The sequence below is a fragment of the Cricetulus griseus genome (assembly GCF_003668045.3).
Source record: "Cricetulus griseus strain 17A/GY chromosome 1 unlocalized genomic scaffold, alternate assembly CriGri-PICRH-1.0 chr1_0, whole genome shotgun sequence".
Classification (NCBI taxonomy): Eukaryota; Metazoa; Chordata; class Mammalia; order Rodentia; family Cricetidae; genus Cricetulus; species Cricetulus griseus.
Genome location: NW_023276806.1, coordinates 173,090,859 through 173,110,773, shown reverse-complemented (window position 1 = coordinate 173,110,773; position 19,915 = coordinate 173,090,859). Strand labels below are relative to the sequence as shown.

The window sequence follows — 19,915 nt, the reverse complement described above, 5'->3', positions numbered from 1 at the left end:
TAATATCCCTGTGTCTTTAAAAACACTGAGTATTATTTCTTTAAAAGGAAGCAAGGCAGCTAGAGGAACACCATTATCTATTTCCTTTAGAATGCTGTCGACACATCCTCAATACAGAATTGTCCTTTCTCTGTTCAGACATTTAACTGTCTCTCCTTCTTTCTATCATTAATGTTACTGGTGGGTTTAGCACTCCTTTCCTTATGCATACAGACCTTACCAAGGTCTTCATTGTGGACTACGAAGAGCCAGAAATGGGAAAACAGGTACACTTGGAGAACCCAGCATACTCCACTTCCCAAACATGACTGAGTCTCTCTTACAGCTGGAGGTGTCCCCTCCCTTCATGTCTGTTGAGCAGCCTGGAAGACACTTCTGCCTTCTTTGCTGCAGGGCTGGTTTCATTTCTCCACATTCCTTCATCTTACTCATCAGAACCCACAAATCTTTAACAAGGGCATACTCTGATGTCAGGCATAAAATCACACGGGTGGGGAAGTCTCTACATATCATTGCCAGTTTAGCAAGAATGCTAAGGAAGACATATATAGGCAGATTTGGAGGTAGTTTGAGAAGGAAGAGTAAATTTTAGAAGTGGTTGAGTTTGTCGGCCTATGTACATTTGCCAAAAATTATCTATTCAAAGATGACTCAAGAAGAAATGTTTTGCTCTAATAGTTTGCCTACCTAATAAACATAAACCTATATTCAATAGCAGCTTGTGTTAATACATCTGAGAAGCCAGAAATGTCTTAAAACTCAAAGATTTATGGACGTAAGAAGTCTGTGTGCAGTTTGCCTTAATTAATTCAACAGATATTTGGACATATTCCGGAAAGTCTCCTTGGAGGACAGAGGTGTACCATTGACCAACATAGAAACCCTGCACTCCAAGTTTAACCAGGAGAAACTTTCATGGCAAAAAGCAAGCAGATGTGAGAGGATTAGAGGAGGTGGTGCTGGTTAGTACAGGGTCTGGAGAGGAGACCTCTCTGTGGTGATGACAGGTTAACAGAAATTAAAAGGAAGAAGTAAGAAAACAGAAAACAACCGAGAGGAGCAGGTTCCAAGCCAAGGGAGCCAGAAGCATCAATGTTTGGAGTCTGGAGAGCACTTGGCACATTTGAGAGTCAGCAAAGGGACCCATGTGTGAAAAGCAGAATCTAGCCTGCTGGGGGCCAGAGACTAAGACAAAAGGGAAGCTAAGAGGGCTGCAAGTGAACAGATGGGAGGGCCAGTGACAGGCCACACAGGCCTTGTGGGGCCACAGTGCCAGGCCACCTAAGCCTTATAAACAAGGATGTTTCTCATTCTAAGTAGATAGGAAATTGATGGCTTTGAACAGGGGAAGGACATCATCTCCTCCAGTTGGAAAAGGTTGGCTCTCTTGCTGTGGATACAGGGGTGTTTCCAGTGTGATAGTGCTAACACTGTGCTGCAGAGAGATGATGAGAGCACAGACGACAGCGTTTACAGTGAAGTCTGTCTGTTTTGAGGTAGATTGGACAAGATTTGATGGTCAAAGTCAGTTGAGGATAGCAGAAAATAAATAAATAAATAAATAAATAAACAAACAAACAAATAAATAAATAAATAGAGGCATCACCTCAAACCTCAGAATTTCAGACTGAGTAACATTGGAAGATGGAGCCATCATTACCTGAAATGAGGACGTCTTCTGCAGAGTGGAATAGAGTGAGGGTTGGCACCTGCAGACAGAACGCACAAACTTCAAATACCTCTAGGTGGAGACTGGCCTTTGGCTTTAGTCTCCAGTTCAGGGGGGAATAACAAGGGTTTAGAGACATGTTTGAGAATGCATTTAGAAATACAATTGAGCTCAGTTACAGATCTAATGAACTCATGGGACCAGAAAAGATAACCTAGTAAAAAAGTGAGCATGGAACACAGAGTTTTCAGGAGCCTGGGCCAATTCACCTTGCAAAGAGGTTGGGGGTAAGGAGTAGCCAGGGTCCAGCTATCTTATGATTGCACCGGAGAGGACTCAGGGATGTCTCCATCAGAGGGTGGAATTTCACTCCCACTGGAAAGCACATATATTCTAGTTTCACATTTGCTTTTCATGACAGCAAAACGTGCCTTCTTTTCAGTCTTGTAGTGTGTCTTAGATATCATTATGGTGCTAGCAGCGTTCTTTTGTTGAATTAATTGCTGTCTTAAAAACAAATGTGGTATTTTACAATGGAAAATACTTACTTGACTTAGGAAATCATCCACCATGAAAGAAGGAGGCAACGACCTATCAGAGCCTCAGATTCTGTCCTTCTGGGACATATCTTCTTGTCATAAGGGAGTACTGTCATGCTGAATACAGTGTGTGTGTGTGTGTGTGTGTGTGTGTGTGTGTGTGTTTGTGTGTGTACATGTCCATATATATATATATATATATATATATATATATATATTATATATATCAAAAGAAACAAGAATTGGGCCACAGAGAAAAAACCTCCAAGTTTATTGACAGTATACTATCTAGTTTGACAAATCATTTAATATCATTGAGATACAATGAAGTTATGATATAGTTTAACAGATATTAGTTTTTATTCCCTTTCTCTCTCTCTCTTTTTTTTTTTTAGAGATATCAGTGATATTGTTTCTTTCACAAGTATTTTATAAAAGTTACCCAAGTTAGAGGTAGCTTAAACTCAAATTCCTAGCCACCCTCATGGTATTAACACTGATTGAGGATGACATCAAATGAGTGTGACCAGCAATTTTTACCAAGCCTGAGCTGGACACTCTCCAGGAGCACTTCCAGCGCTTCCCATGTGCTGTGGTGAATGCTGCCCCCGAACACAACACTTTCCACTCCTACACAGAATTATCCCTGGGAGGGAAGTTATCTTCCAACTGTCAGTCACTGTGGGCCATCATCCATTTTCCTGACATTCTTGGTGAATTTCTTAAGAAGTGACAAGTTTTCTACACAAAAGTTCACACAGTAACCCCCAGTATCATTCCTCCTCTGTCTTTTAAGTCTTAGAAATTTGATGGTAACTCCAAATTATATCTTGTTTGAACTGAAATTGCTTGTAATTTATAAAAACAATTATATTATTTTTTTGGACAGGAGATACTTTTTAATTAATGTATTTTCAAGGCTGTTAATATCCCTACTTAATCTAGTGTTTAAAAACTGTCTTCCTGAAGCTAAGTCAAATTTATAATAGCACTGACAGAAAGGGCAAACAAGTCCTCAGGCTGTGCAAACACTGCTTGCTCCATTGTTACCTGGCAGGGTTCACTGATAGGCACATTCTGTTCAAACACAAAGCACTTTGCATGATATCTGGAAGCTGAATGACTTCTCATGCAACTGCCAAAGTTCTTCTTTTCACTTGTTAAAGAAAACAATTTTATAAAGTGTATCTCTTGAAAATAAACGGTATTAGTGAGGGTTACTTTTAAAAACTTTCTGCCAGATTTAAGCAAATGTTTAAAATTTTTGAGATTCCACTTATTGTATGTGCACACAAAACATGTATGCAGTGCTCTTGGAGGCCAGAAGAGTGTGTTGAACTTCCTGGGATTGGAAATACAGAGGGTATGCGCCTACACATGGGTTCTGGGAATGGAACCTAGGTCCTCTGGAAGAGCAGCCAGTGCTCTTAACTGCTGAGCCATTGCTCCAGTCATTTGGACAAGTTTTAAAACCCAATTAAGCCAACTATTAGACCCCACCCCCACCCCACCCCAAGGGACCCAGACAGTGGGGATTTGTAGAACAGGACAGACACCTTCATTGTGAATACAGGGTTGGTGTTGACCATGCTGAACTTTGGGCAGAGATTCTCAACCTGTTTGCAGTGATCCCACACCTCTGAAGACATGTCAGGGTTGTCAAAGAAAGCAGGGGTGGAGAAGCTGAGAAGATCTGTAGCCCCAACTGGAATAGCTCAGCTTTTCTACATCTTGGGGTCTTTAATTTTGCTAAAACATTTCATGGTCATTCCTTCTCTATCACATATCCCTTGATGTAAATCACCAAGAACTCAGGCTGACTTTATATGAAAGCTGCATTCAGAAACGAAGAAACCTCTTTTGTATGTCTGCTCTTTAAAGAGATGGTTATGTGGATTTGCTCTCTTGAAAACCTATCACAACTATACGAAGAGCAAGGAGCTTCCTGCTCTCAGAGCTTCCTGAAGCCACTGCAGATTAGCTCTAAAAACAGGAAAAACAAGTGGGCAAGTGGAGATAAGCACAGCCAGCAGGGGTGAGGTCACAGAATGAGAAGTGATGAAGCTCTATTGGAAGGGAGACACTTGGAGAAAAATCAGGGACCCCAGCTGGCCTCGGAAAATGGCTCTAATTCTGAAGCACAGCACCTTCTCCTGAGTACAAGAGGAGATGAGCATAGGCACCAGCAGAGTGGTAAGTCGGAAGCTTGTTGGAAAGTAGCAACTAACTTGGCTGCAGCAAGTGTGTTCTGGCACGGAGCAGGAGCAAAAGGAACGGTGAGGGATTTAACTGTTGAGCACAAGGAAGTGGCAATGATCATGAAAGTAAAGTGTGAAGTTTAAGTGTTTATAGTCTCCTGCTGCTGTCTGTTAGTTCTTCACTTCTCTGCCTGGGCCTGGAGAGGACTAAGAATGCTGGGTGGGAGGCTTCTGGGAAGAATTCTGAACACTACTTCATCAAACAATGAAATGGCCAAAGATATCAAGGATAAAATGGGTGGAGATTCAAAGAAAAGCACAGCCCGAGGATGAGGCGACAGCAAGCTTCTAGGGCTCTTGAGGGTCTAGGAGGCAAGCAGAGGCTCCTGTGCTAATGAGGAAGTTTAGCCAGGTTTGAACTGGATGAGCCATGGAACTCACACAAACTTTTCCTGAGGGATACCTCAGCAGTGCCGTGTGGCTTCTGAAGGCTTTCTGCATGTGAACCTGAATTTCCTTCAGGCAATGTCACTGAGTGAAAACCTTGTTTTATTCTGTTCACACATATGTAGCCCATTCAAGGGCTCCTCCAGGGGTCCCTCTGGAGTGAGGGTGGGGCTGATGATGATGTGAATAGAGGGTCTGTGTATGAATTCTAGGGGGAGGAGAGAGGAGACCAAAACAATCCTGAAATGATATATGGCCACCATAATGAGCAGAGCAACAGTTGTAAAGAAGGGATATGAGCTGAGAAAATGCATCAGTAATCCAAGTCAAGACTCAGACAGCCTAGAAGCCTCACTGGAAGCTAGCACACAGAGCTGGGACTGGAAGCCAGTGCACAGAGCTAGTACTAGGGACTAGTTTTGTCTAATTCCCACACCACCTACTGATCTTTTCTCATCAAATTATTAATCCAAAGCCTGTCCATACCCATTACAGGTAGCAAAACTGTCTTCTAATTCTGAGGATCAATACCAACTAATACTTGTACCCCCCAATTCATATTTCTCACTCTACCCATGTGTCCCTGTTTACTTCAGTTTGGTTCATGTGGGTGAGAAAATGAAAAGTACTTGTGTTTCAGAAGACAATGGACTTGGCATTGGGTTCAAACTCACTGCTGGTGTCTCCTTCCCATTTTCCTTCACACTAATTATAACAGAAGGAGCAAAGTAGTCAAGTAGTCAAGGTGCTATGAGAAAACACAGGAAACAAATTTATAGCCTCAGAGTAACAAAGGTCTTTCAAAGCACAACAAAATCCTGGGGCTTCAAAGAAACAATTGATTCAAACACATTTAAAGATTAATTTCCACAGGGAATAAACCACTGTGAACAAACTAAAACAAATTAGTCAATAAACTAAAAGAATGCACATTATACACAAAGGCCTTCATAATGTATAATATGTACGTGTAAAGAATTCCTATGAATTTGTAAGAAAAAAATCAAGCCCAGTGGAAAGTAGGATGTTAACAAAAGACACGGATACACAAAAGGGAATACCAATGAGCCTCTGATTAGCCTCATGTCTAGCTTCTACAAAGCTGATACATTCCACCTGCCCTGCACGCATGAGCTAGGTACACCTTGTTCTGCACAACCCGATAATGTGATATGTGTGATTCACCTAGCTTCAGTTTCTTGCTTCTCATCTCATCCTCCCTTTGGCCTCCCCAGCCACACTTTTCAAATACAAGCTAGCTGATCCAGAGTATGCACCCCACCTGCTCTAAGCACCTCAGAGCCAGGCACTAGACAGCTGGGGCCTGCACATAATACCCCAGAAACCACAGGGATTATTCAGACCCGCTGCTCCTAAAAGCCTGCTCTACCCGGTTTCGCCTGCTCTTTAGCTCAGACAGCACAGTTAAGATTCTTCCCCTGTCTGGCCTGCCTCCTGATCTACTCTAATGCCCCAGCCCTTACTCCATGGCATCCATCCACTTAGATAGAAGCTGAGAGTAATAAAATATTTCTGTGGTAATCATCTCCCGACTTGTCTGCCTTCCCATGCCTCAAAGTTTCTGTCACTATGCTACCTTTGCATGTGTGTGCGCTCGTGCGAAAGGACTAGCTCCCCATTTCGGCAGCCATAACAGCCTAACACGTGCTTGCCTGACCTTGCCTTGGTCACTAGGAGGTCAGACGCCTGCCTCGTAGCAAGGAACCCATCCCTAGTAGATGGATTATAGTATTACACCAAGACACCCAGCAAGGAGTTTATTTTTAATGTTCAATTAAGTCCATAAAACAGATAAAATATAAAGGAAAATAGAAGTAACACAAAATGTTGAATTTGAACACATACACACCAGTGTACAGACTTAGACAATCACATCCCATGGGAGGCCCACATTATGTCAGGAAACATAGAGACACAGATAAAACAAAAGAGAGGAAAAAATTCACATGGATAAGGGTCACATGGTGGCCATCATATTTTCCTATATCTTACCCTCAGGTCTGGTGAACTGAAAATGGTCAGGGAAGATGTTCAGCATGAGAAGGTAAAGTAGCTCTTCAGGTGTGAAGGGGATGAGAAGTTAAGACAGCTCCTCAGGTGTGAAGGGGATGAGAAGGTAAGACAGATCTTCAAGTGTGAAGGGGGATGAGAAGGTAAGACAGCTCTTCAGGTGTGAAGGGGATGAAAAGGTAAGACAGATCTTTTGGTGTGAAGGGGATGAGAAGGTAAGATAGCTCTTGAGGTAGGAAAGGGGAAATGCTAAGTCTTTCCTGCCATGATTTTTATTGCTCATTTGACTCCTACTAGCTTATTTTTAATCAGTTTATTTCCAGATCAACTTTTCTGAAAACAACCTGGATTCCAGGCCAGAACCCATCTTCATGTCATCGTTTTGAAGGCACTGAGAGTAAGGTTGCCTCGGGAAGGACCTTCTTTTCTTTGGTCGTGTTCTGCAGTATACACTTCACTGACAAGATTTAGAAGTAGTGGTCTGCTTTACAAAGAGCAATAGGGCTGTAAAATGGTGATGCAAATAATCTAGCTGTCTCTCCCCTTTATCCACTGCCAGAGTAAAACAACAGCAGTCAATCAATCAGCCAATCAATCACTCAATGAAAAGAAATAAAACCACTGCCACGGGAGTAGTGAGACCTGTCAGTATTGTTTAGTAAACTATGAGTCTCTTTAAAACTTTTTAACAGTTCCATAAAATCCTAAGATGCTTTCACAAGGCTGCCTGGATGTTTAAAGAAAAGGTAAAAACATGCCAACAGTACTAAGAGTTATAGGAAGATTTTAATAAGAAAATTATTACATTAAAAAACCACATTCTCCAAATATAGCTGTTAATGAGGTGTGAAAACTAAAAAGGCAAAGGAATAAGAAATATATAACAAGAGCATTACATGTTTGTCTTTCCCATTTATATATAGCATTTATTTTAAAGGTCAATTTGTGAAATCTTAAGTGTTTAAATGTGTGAGCTATGAGTGATGTCAAGTTCAGTAAGAGCTAAGGTAAGACATGGAGGCAGGTCGCCTTCCTCCTCTGGTGCAGGTATACAGAGCAGGGCAAGCCTACAGGATGGAAGAGAGGACATGTAGCAGAATCCATCGGAAAATTCATTCCACATCTAAAGCTCCTCTAATGCTAAGCTCATTGTGGGTGGGAATCATATCTTTACCTGTTGCAGATAGCCAAGGCATAAAATGAGTAAAAGATATTTTGGTTCTTTGGAAATGATCGTCTCTCATTAGGAATCATCTCATTAATCTCATCAGTAGAGTTACAGAATGTCAAACCCAGAAAAAGAGGGGCACATTGGTAGCACCTGAAAGTCCCAGTGTATTCGCAGAAACCAATGAAAACTCCCAAACATATTTATCTGGAACCAGTGCCAGGAGGACAAATGTCTAAGAACCATCCTTTAAATGCGCCAATGTGTACAAGCAATGGCTTGTGAAGCACACAACCAAGTGCATAATGATAAAATTATTTATATATACAGTGCCAGAGGGTGCTGCTAGACTCTCTAAAGTAGCAAGGTGTGGCCTCTTACAACGAAATCTGAAAACAATCAAGACCTAACTATGCCTGTTCTTCTAGCCGGGGACTTCTTCGGCAAGTTTCAATCCACACACTAGACATTACTCTTAGATCTGTTGTTCCTTCTTAACTCTATCATTTCTGGCACAATCATTTAGCTAGTTTCCTAATCTTAAACATCAAGTTAAATGCCTTCCCTCACTCCCATCTAACCAGACATAAAGTCCAGAATTTTTCCCTTGTTAACATCTCTCCTAATGTACTCACTCACTCCTTCAACCTGCCACTCCTGGCTTAGTGCCGTCTCTGTCTCTTTGTCTTGTCTCAGTGGCCAGGTGGTAATAGAGCCAAAGTCAGGAGACATTTACAAGAGAACTAAATGACAGAACACAGGAGAGTCAGGCTTGGGAGAATACCAGAGATGGTCTGAGAAGTCTGTGCTGAGGTACCTTGGCCCCTGATGATATGCCAAGTACATGTGTGATTGGTGAGGGCAAAGTTCAAAGACAGGTCTTGATGTTATATCTCTTCTCATCTTACGCTTACTGATTTCAAAACCCTTCCACATCATCTCCTCCCACCGTGACTGGCTTCTCTTTCAGTTCTAATAACACTGCACCCTCTAGATCTGCAAGCATACATTACCCTTTGTTGACATTTAGCATTTCAAGATGCTTTCCCCTAATAAACTTCTAAAGAACAGAAATATTTCCTATGCCTTATCTATGAATCCTTATGGTATTTAGGGATACCACACAGGATCTGTCTAAAAGAAAGGAGGGAGGTTAGAGATTTAGCTCTGTGGCAGAGCATTTGCCAAGAAAGTTCAAGATCCTGGGTCCCATTTCTGGTATCAGAAAAAAAAGACAAAATTAAAACAAGAGGGCTGGAGATTCAGTTCAGTGGTGGAGCACTTACCTAGCAACCAACCACAAGGACCTGGGCTCGGTCATCAGCTCCATAAAAAAAGACAAATTTAAAATACAGGAAGGATGGCTGGAGAGATGTCTCAGTAGATAAGAGTACTTTCTGCTCTCCCAGGACTAATGTCCCAGCACTCATGTTGGGTAGCTCACAGATGCTTTTAACTCCAGCTCCATGTGATGTGATCCTCCCTTAACAAATTCCCATAGATGTGTCACACATATGTATGTATGCACAGACACACATGCATACACATACATAATTAAATCCTTAAAAGGGAAGAACTGAAGGAATAATTTTGATTTCTGTATCTTTAATAATAACAGTAATAAACATTTCCTAGCATCATGCTGCCATACACTGGGCACCGTAATATTTCTGGAGTAAATTAAGGTAATTGTTTTGTTATCTCAATTCTTGTCAAATGTAGCACTCACCTAAAACTTCCTATAATGAAAAGCTTCTGATTGGCAAAGGACAACATCATTTGGAAAAAGTAGCAGAACAGTCCACAGAATGAGAAAAGATTTTTAGCAAGTGTACATCTGATAGAGGGCTAATATCCAAAATATATTTTAAAAACTCAAGAAACTTGATATCAAAAAACCAAATAACCCAATTAAAATGTTGGGTACAGATCTACACAGAAATCTCAATAGAGGAAATACAAATGTCTGAAAAACACTTAAAGAAATGTTCAACATCCATAGCCATCAGGGAAATGCAAATAAATACTACTCTGAGCTCCCATCTTGATCCAATCAAAATGGCTAAGATCACACAAGTGACAGCTCATGCTGGAGAGGATGTGGAGTAAGGGGAACATTACTCTGTTGTTGGTAGGAATGCAAACTTGTACAGCAACTGTGGAAATTAGAAAGATGGGACTCAATCTACCTCATAATCCAGCTATACCACTCTTAGGCATGTACCCAAAGGACGCTTCGTCCTACCACAGGACACTTGCTCAACCATGTTCATTGTTGCTCTATTCATAATAACCAGAAATTGGAAACAATCTAGATGTCCCTCAATAAAGGAACTTCCAGAGGCATCACCATCCCTGACTTCAAGCTCTATTATAGAGCTACAGTCCTGAAAACAGCTTGGTATTGGCACAAAAATAGACAGGTAGACCAATGGAATCAAATTGAAAACACTGATCTTAACCCACATACCTATAAACACCTGATTTTTGACAAAGAAGCTAAAGATATACAATGTAATAAAGAAAGTATCTTCAACAAAGGTGCTGGCATAACTGGATGCTGACGTGTAGAAGACTGCAGATAGATCCATGTCTATCACCATGCACAAAACTTAAGTCCAAATGGATCAAAGACCTCAACATAAATCCAGGTACACTGAATCTCTTAGACGAGAAGGTGGGAAATACCATTGAAGGAATTGGTACAGGAGACTGCTTCCTGAACATTACACCAGTAGCACAGACACTGAGATCAACAATTGATAAATGGGAACTCCTGAAACTGAGAAGCTTCTGTAAGGCAAAGGACACCGACAGCAAGACAAAACGGCAGCCAGCAGAATGGAAAAAGATATTCACCAACCCCATATCTGACAGTGGGCTGATCTCCAAAATTTACAAAGAACTCAAGAAGCTAGTCTCCAAAACATCAAATAATCCAATTAAAAAGTGGGGTACAGAACTAAATAGAGAACTCTCAGTACAGGAATCTAAAATGGCTGAAAAGTGCTCAACATCCTTAGCCATCAGGGAAATGCAAATCAAAACAGCTCTGAGATACCATCTTACTCCCATTGGAATGGCTAAAATAAAAAACACCAATGATAACTTATGCTGGAGAGGATGTGGAGAAAGGGGAACACTCCTCCATTGCTGGAGGGATGGTAACTCGTACAGACACTTTGGAAATCAGTATGGCGATTCCTCGGAAAATGGGAATCAGTCTACCACAAGATCCAGCAATAGGCACATATGTTCTTAGGCACATACCCAAAAGAAGCACATTCCTACAACAAGGACATATATTCACCTATATTCATAGCAGCATTATTTGTAATAGCCAGAACCTGGAAGCAGCCTAGATGCCCCTCAACTGAAGAATGGATAGAGAAAATCTGCTACATTTACACAATGGAGTATTACTCAGCGGCGGGGGTGGGGTGGGGGTGGGGCAATGGAATCTTGAAATTCACAGGCAAATGGAGCTAGAAGAAGCCATTCTGAGCTAGATAACACAGTTACAAAAAGACAAACATGGTATGTACTCACTCATATATGGATTTTACACATAGAGCAAAGGATTACCAGAGAAGCTAGGAAACAAGGAAGACTCTGAGAGAGACATACATGGTCCCCGAGAGAAGGAGAAAGGGACAAGATCTCCTGAGCAAATTGGGAGCATGGGGAGGGGAGAGGAAGCTAGGAGAATGAGAAGGGGAGAAGAGGAGGGGTGAGGAGGACATAAGGTAGCATGAAGGTTGTGTAGGGGGAAGAATAGAGGAGAGCAAAATAAGAGATACCATAATCGAGGTTTAAAGAGAAATCAGGCACTAGTGAAATGTCTAGAGATCTACAAGGATGACACCAACTAACAATCCAAGCAAAAGTGGAGAGGCTATCTTAAATGCCCTCCCCTGATAATGAGATTGATGACTAACTTATATATGCCATCCTAGAGCCTTCATCCAGCAGCTGATGGAAGTAGAAGCAAATACCCACAGCAAAACACTGAACTGAACTGGAATCCAGTTGCAGAGAAGGAGGAGTGATTAGCAAAGTAGTCAAGACCATGCTGGTGAAACCCATAGAAACAGCTGACCTGAACATGGGGAGCTCTTGGTCCCCAGACTGATAGCTGGGAAACCAGCAAGGGACTGATCCAGACCCCATGAACGTGGGTGTCAGTGTAGAGAACTTGGAAATCTATGGGGTCTCTTGTGGTAGATCAGTACATATCCCTAGCATAGGAATGGACTTTGGGAGCTCATTCCAATAGAGGGATACTCCCTCATCCTAGACACACAGGGGAGGGCCTAGTTCCTATCCCAAAGGGTATGACAGACTCTGAAGAACCCCCATGGGAGGCCAAGGGTATGGGGTAGGTAGAGTGTTAGTGGGGGTCAGGGGAGGAGGGAAGGGAGAGGGAACTGGGGTTGACATATAAAACAATCTTGTTTCTAGTTTAAATTTAAAAAATGGAACAAAATAGATGATGGCTCAGCCATTAACGGCTAGGCTCACAACCAAAAATATAATAAATAGATGAGAAACCTAAAGGTGCCACCTTAACCAAGTGACCACGATCAACAACACATCAATGCTCAGGTCAGCACCATATGCTCTGATATGAAATACTCGGGAAGAATACAACATTCTGAAATTCCTGCCTAGCCTGGGAAACTTGAAACTAATAATGAGAAAATCAGAAAATCCACACAGAAAGAGATTCCACACAATAGTTAGCTTCTTTTCAGCAGTATCATGTTATGGAAATTAGAGAAATTATAAAAGCTACTCCATATAGGAATTTCTTGATTCAAACTTTTGAGGATCATTTAATATCAGAAGACATATCTTAAATATGGGCCATGCCTTCTTGTGGGAGCCTGCATAAAAGACTACTGGAGTAGAAAGCTTTTGCTTTGTGTCTGCTTGCTCTCACTCTTGCTGGCAAGTTCATCTATCCTGCTGCTGGCCTTCTTTCACCAGCATTAGAACCCACTTCTTTGAAATTCCAACATACAGTGTAGACCAGATGAGACATCTAGCCTTGTGGACTGAACAACTACTGGAGTTTTGGAATTTTTCATCAGTATACAGATATTGTTGGATTAGCTGGGCTACATCCTGTTAGTCTTTGTGGATTTTAAAATCCTTTCTTTTCTCTGTACATTTCATGTTTTTATTGTGTGACATGGTAGTTTCTTTTCTGGGTCTCTCTCTGGTATTGTTTGTCTCTTGATAGGCAACTTTCTTTAGATTGGAGATATTTTCTTCTGAGATTTTGTTCAAAATATTTTCCATGACTTTGACCTGGGATTCATCTCCTTCTTCTATGGTTACTACTCAGAGGTTTGTTTTTTTCATAGTGTTCCATTTCTTGAATTTTTATTTATTTAATGTTTTCTTTGGCTGGTCTAGCCATTTTCTTTAAGACCTATAATTTGTTCTACCAAGTCTTCTAATCTGTTGGTGGGACTTACCTCTAAGTTTTTTGTTTGAGTTTTTCATTTCCAGTTTTGTCTCAGATTAGGTTTCTTTAGTGACTCTATTTCTTTGTTAAATTCTACTTCCATACCTTGAATTTTTTCACTATTTCATTCAACTGTTTGTATTTTCATGTATTTTATTAAGGCATGTATTCATATCTTCTTTAACGTCTTTAAACAGTCATAATTGTGGGTAGATTTCTTATCTTCATCTTATTAGCTAATGAGTATAGAATATACAATAATTGAAAAAAAAACTTAGATGCCATGAACCAACCTCTGAAGTGCACTTAATGGGCAGTATGTATGTAAATATTCTTTAAAGGAGACTACATACAGTGTTAGTCCAGAAGGAAAAGCAGGATCCACTTTAGGACTTTCAGCCTGTATGTGTGATTAAGCCTAGAGCAACTATGTAACATAGAGCTTTGACAATGACACAGATTTTGCATTTTTATGTGAGTGAAGATTAGGTTTTACTCCAGTAACAATATACAAAAAACCATACCTCATTCAGACAGCGGAAAGCTGGCGTTTCAGCTAAATCGACAAGCCGCTCCTCTTGAATGTGAATTGTGGGCACTATGACAGAGGGACGGTCCTTTCTATGCTTCTTCCCTTCTGTTTCTCCTGCTGCTGAGGTTTCTTCCTCCTCCTCATCTTCGTTTCCTTCTTCTGTGTCAGTGCTGTTGCCTTCCATTTTTCACAATTCTAAAATAAAATCAGTTCATATTCAACTAAAATAAGTCAGTCTCTGTCTGCCCGTCTCTCTCTCTCTCTCTCTCTCTCTCTCTCTCTCTCTCTCTCTCTCTCTGAACAAAGCCCATGGTATGCAAATTCTCCACTAGCTCCATATACCCTCAGCCCCATATGCTATCTACTATACATTCAGGCTCTTGATGCATTGAGAAAGAAAACATAGAACTAAGTGACAAGTTCCCCGACAAGGAACTAAGTTTCTGAGTACAGTAGGCACTGAAGTATTATTTATTGAATGGACAAGTATAACTTTTCAATTAAAATGAACAATAAAAAACTAGGGGCTGAGGAGATGACTATATCCCTTGCTCCAAGCAATAGTGTAAGTTTTGTTCTCCAGGAAGCACACCAGTGCAGGGTGGGCATGGCCAGATGTCTATAATTCCAGCCAAGGAAGGCAGAGTCGGGACATCCCCAAGCAAGCTGACTATGAGAGACTAGCCAATCAGTGATCTCTGGATTTGATTCAGAGACTCTGCCCCAGAGAATAAGTTGAAGAATCAATCAAAGAAGATTCTGGATATAAACCTGCGGCCTCCACATGAGCACTGCACCCACACACACACACACACATGTGAATCCACATGCATGCAAACTATGCATAAACATATGTCCTAAAATTATTAGCAGTGACATTGGAAAATATAAACCAACAGCCAGCTTGATAACTGGGCATGGGAAGAGTGAGGAGAGAGACAGAAACAGGTTCTTAGGAAGCCAAGCAGAGGAACAGGCACAGTTATTCTCAACAGGATTGGAACATGTCTAATCTCAAACAGCAGAGCCTTTCCCACAGCTAATTTCAATAAGCAAAAGGATTGCAATGAGACCATGGATCACATATGACCACATATGACTGTGGGCAGGACCTCTCTAGTTAATCACACTTTGCTTTCTGATACTACTATAGCATGTAGCTTGTCCATGCTTCTGTAGCCACACCTAAAAACACTGTATTATAACTTAATATTTTTCATATTGTCTATTGTTGTGAAGTATTAGTTTAATATGTGTTACATTTATTTATGCTGTGGAATATTTGTTTAATGATGCAAAGATGTGTTGCATTCTTTTATGTTGTATTTGTTTAACTCTGTAAAGCTGTGTTACTTTGCCTGCCTAAAACACTTGATTGGTCTAATAAAGAGCTGAAAGGCCAATAGCTAGGCAGGAGAGGAATAGGTGGGGCTGTTGGGCAGAAAGAATAAATAGAAGAAGAAATCTAGGCTAGAGAGGATGAGGAGTACTTGGTAACAAAGCAAACCTCAACAGACACAAAAAAATTGGAATGACCCGCTGTATCTTATCGGATCATCACGGCTTAAAATTATAATTCAACAACAGCACAAATTGCAGAAAACCTACAAACTCAAGAAAGTTGAACAATGCTTAATTGCATCACTCCTGGGTCAAGGAAGAAATAAAAAAAATAAACTATAATTCAATGAAAATGGAGGCACAACATAGCCAAACTTATGGAACACTCTGAAAGCTGTGTTAAGAGGAAAGTTCATAGCACTAAGTGCCCACTGGAGAATAGTCACACTAGAGAACTAACAGCACAACTGAAAGCTCTAGAACAAAGAGAAGTAGACACCAGGAAAGAATCAAATTAAGGGCTAAAATCAATAAAGTACAAACAAAGAAAACGATACAAAGAGTCAATGAAACAAAGAGTTGGTTCTTTGCAACTAACCAAATGAGAGAGAGAGAGAGAGAGAGAGAGAGAGAGAGAGAGAGAGAGAGAGAGAGAAGAGGAGGAGGGGGAGGAGGAGAGGGAGAAAGAGAGAGAGAGAGAGAGAGAGAGAGAGAGAGAGAGAGAGAGAGAGAGAGAACATGCAAATTAACAAAATCAGAAATGACAAGGGACATAACAACAGACACTGAGAGAGTGAGGAGTGAGAAGAGAAGAGGAGGAGGATACCAGGGCACAGCTACACAGCCAGCCACAGAGTAAGAAGGAAAGAAAGGTATACAGAATAAAGAAAGGTAAAAAGCTCAGAGGCAAAATGTAGTTAAGTAGAAATGAGATGATTTAAGGTAGGAAATCTGGCTAGAAACAAGAAAAGTGCAGGCCAGGCATTCATAACTAAGAATAAGTCTCCATGTATTTATTTGGGAGTTGGGTGGTGGACCCCTCAAAGAGTGAAAAAAGAACCAACTACAGTCTCCCTAATTATACTCCTTAAACAGGAAACTGCATTTGCCTAGGTATCTTCAACACCCAGCAAGTAATATACAGAATAGAATGTGCACCAAACAATCCCAGCTACTCTTCTCATTTTACAACTGCAAATAATGTTTTCAGAAGTGAGATGCTAATACTAAGCCAATGAAGCCACAATAACTTATTCAATGTGATAGAACATTAATTTGTCCAGTGGAGCCATACTGCGGCCCTGCCCTGGTTCCTGTCACCAGCTTGGAAAAGCTCCCCCCAGACCATACCAGCAGGCTTCCTTGAGGAGCTACCCAATCCAGTGCAAAAAGGAGATGGGGGTGGAGTAAAAAACAAGAAAATTTTACTATGAAAAGTAGCCAAGATATTTTATTGCTTGGGAAATACAATAAATTTAATGATGATATATGAAAACAAAATAAATATGAACAACATAAATTTCAAGAAAATGTTTTATAATAATTTTATATAAAATAAATAATAGTGCAGTAACATCTTGCCCAGTCATAAGATTTTTCTGACTCATTTTTTTCCACAAAATAATTTATTAGCTTATCAAAATTTATACTTTTGCAATTTCACTTTTAATTGACATAATTGAAAATGATGTCAGCTGCTCTTGGGAAATATAAAATCAAAAATAATTTTGGTAATGTTTAACTGAGAAGTTGACAACATCAGGGTAAATTTCTAAAGAGTCATTTCAAAATATGACATCTAGAGTAAATGAGCCTCCTTTCTAGAACACTATTATTACATTCTTTAAAACAACTTTTCAATTTTTATGTGCACTGTGTTTTGCATATACATTTTGCATCATGCTCATGTAGTACCCTTAGAGGCCAGAGGAGAGAGTCAGATTCCCTAGAACTAAAGTTATGGACAGTTGTGAGCCACCATATAGGTACTAGGAATTGAACCAGGGTCTTCTGGAAGAGCAGTCAGTGTTCTTAATTGAAGGCCAGTTAAACAACTAGGCCCTTGTCCCTCTGGCTGTTTGCTGGAGCCTCCCTGATTACAGCAGTTCTAACCCAGGAGGGGAAGCCTTTGTAATGGATCCATATGTCTTTGGGAGGAACACCCCGGGTCTACTCTCAGGCAGATCAGCTCACAGATGCTATCATATAGGACAGGACCCAAGCCCAGTGACACTATGGGCTAGACCACCATCCCACTGTCTTTCCCTTCTAGGTGGCAGATGTTGAATGGCTTGCTCTGGCTAATACCCACCTTGTTCTCACCTTAGGATTTATGGGGAGTATTGATTGCCACTATGAGCCATCCAAATGGGCTCCTCTTTTACAGAGACTCTCTCCTCAAGATGCCCTCCTGGATTCCATCCGAGCCCATCCCCAAGGCCATTTGCATCTTCACTGATGGAGGGGGGCAAGCAGGCTCTGCCTGTGTTGCCTTAGGGGATACCAAGCGACACCAAACCACCAAAGATTTCAACCCTGCTGGCCGTGATGCTGGCATTACAGGACATCTCCGAGCCCTGCAATCTCTTTTCAGACAGTCTCTATGTGGTTAACTTACTTCCTCATATCTCACAAGTAGACATCGGTTAGATAATAACCCTATATCCCCCCTCATGGAGGCTCTAAAGGCCCTTTTAGAAGGTCGAGAGGCACCAATTTACCTTCAACACCTTCGGGGGTACTCAGGCTTTCCAGGGTTCCTGACCAAGGACAATGAATGGGCAGATAGACTGGTGACAGTCCCAGAGGCACTAACCCTACAGGAAGCCACTCAATTGCATGATATGATCCATGTCGATTGGAGGGGACTACATAATAAATTCCCAATGATTCCCATAAAAGAACTAAAGAAGATAGTTCACACCTACAAATCATGTCAACCATATCTAAGAATCCTCCCTCTACAGCACCAGGAGTTAACCCTAGAGGCATATGGCCCAATATTCTCTGGCAAACTGATGTTACTCATTTTCCAGCTTTTGGCAGACAGAAGTATGTTTTTGTCTCCATAGACACTTACTCAGGGGTCAGTTGGGGCACTGCACATGGTGGGAAAGACCAAACATGCTCAAGCCCACTTCCTCCAATGTTTTGCAACCCTAGGATTACCCACACAGGTTAAGATTGATAATGATCCTTGCTTTGCCAGTAATTCTATGGCAGAATTTTTCAATAGATGGCACATCCCACATACTACAGGAATCCCTTACAACCCTCAGGGACAAGCAATTGTAGAAAGAAACCATCAGTGTCTTAAATAACAACTTTTGAAACAAAAGGGGGAATCAGCCCCCATTTACAACTAGGAATGGCTTTGTTTACTATTAATATTTTGAATTTTTCTAAGGGAGCAACCGAATCTAAGTTCCAAAAACATTGAGGCCACCTTGACCCCAAACCCCAAGTTAAGGTCAAATGGAAAGACCCTCTATGGAGGGGCCCAGACCCATTTATTACAATGGGAAGAGGATTTGGATGTGTCTTCCCCATAGGGGAGGAAGCACCCGTCTGGCTTCCGGCTAGAAATCTAAAATCCCTGCCTGTTCCCACAATACAGGAGGATGACCAAGAACAGGTTGACAAACAAGGAGAGGAAGTGACAATGGTGGTCAAGGCTTGTCTTCCAAAATAAGAGGGCCAATACAATGCTACCTAACCATGTCCAAGGGTGCAGGACCCTTGAGAAGCTCTTGTGTTCTTTAAACATTACAGATGATGTCCTGCTTCCCAACCACTGATGCTGATGCTCCAGTGACCACCCAGCAGAACCCTCATCATTCCCAAAAGATGATGGTGATCGATGCCACCAATGGAGATGTCCTCAATAGCACCACAAATGAGGCAGTTCCCCAGACCTGGCGGCCCATGCTCTTCTTAGAAATCTGTGACCTGGCCCAAGGATCTTTGGACATGGGAGACTGGACCCCACTTCATCAAGGACAGCCTGAATGTGGAGGGTTGTGGGGGTGCCACCCCCAACCCCTCAGCTGCCCACATGTTCCCAATAGGAGAGCCTTATGAGACACTGACTTTTACATATGCCCAGGGAGCAATCAAACAGCAGTGGACATATCCAAATATGGTGGGGCAGATGCCTTCTACTGTGCACAATGGGGATGTGGAGAAAACGGGACAGTCTCCTGGATAAGGTAGAATGGGCCTATTAAGAGGGTGAACCATCCCAAGCTCGCCCAGAATCTGTATGGGAAATGTACATCATATCAATGTAATCCCCTTAAGATTATCCTTACTGAAGAGGGAAATAGGATTCCCTATTCCCCATTCCAATAGGGAGACTGTGAAGATGTGGGGGCTCCAACTATATCAAAAGGGACAAAACCAAGGGTTACTCTTTATCATTAGAAGAACGGTCCAGCCAATACAAGGATCCCAGCTCATTGGGCCACTAACGACCCTAATCTCCACCCTGTCGGGTCCCTTTATAATAATAACCTTAA

The 19,915-nt window shown here is 41.4% G+C and overlaps 1 protein-coding gene across 1 annotated transcript in view; it reads right to left on the bottom strand.

Moving 5' to 3' along the window:
* The window catches only part of Ccdc146 (coiled-coil domain containing 146), a 145,321-nt gene that overhangs the window by 103,451 nt on the left and 21,955 nt on the right, over positions 1-19,915 (bottom strand). The window contains exon 2 of the mRNA XM_027393442.2: positions 14,050-14,252. Within this exon, the coding sequence (XP_027249243.1) occupies positions 14,050-14,241 (192 nt within the window). The 5' untranslated portion in view covers positions 14,242-14,252. The remainder of the gene's footprint in view (positions 1-14,049; positions 14,253-19,915) is intronic.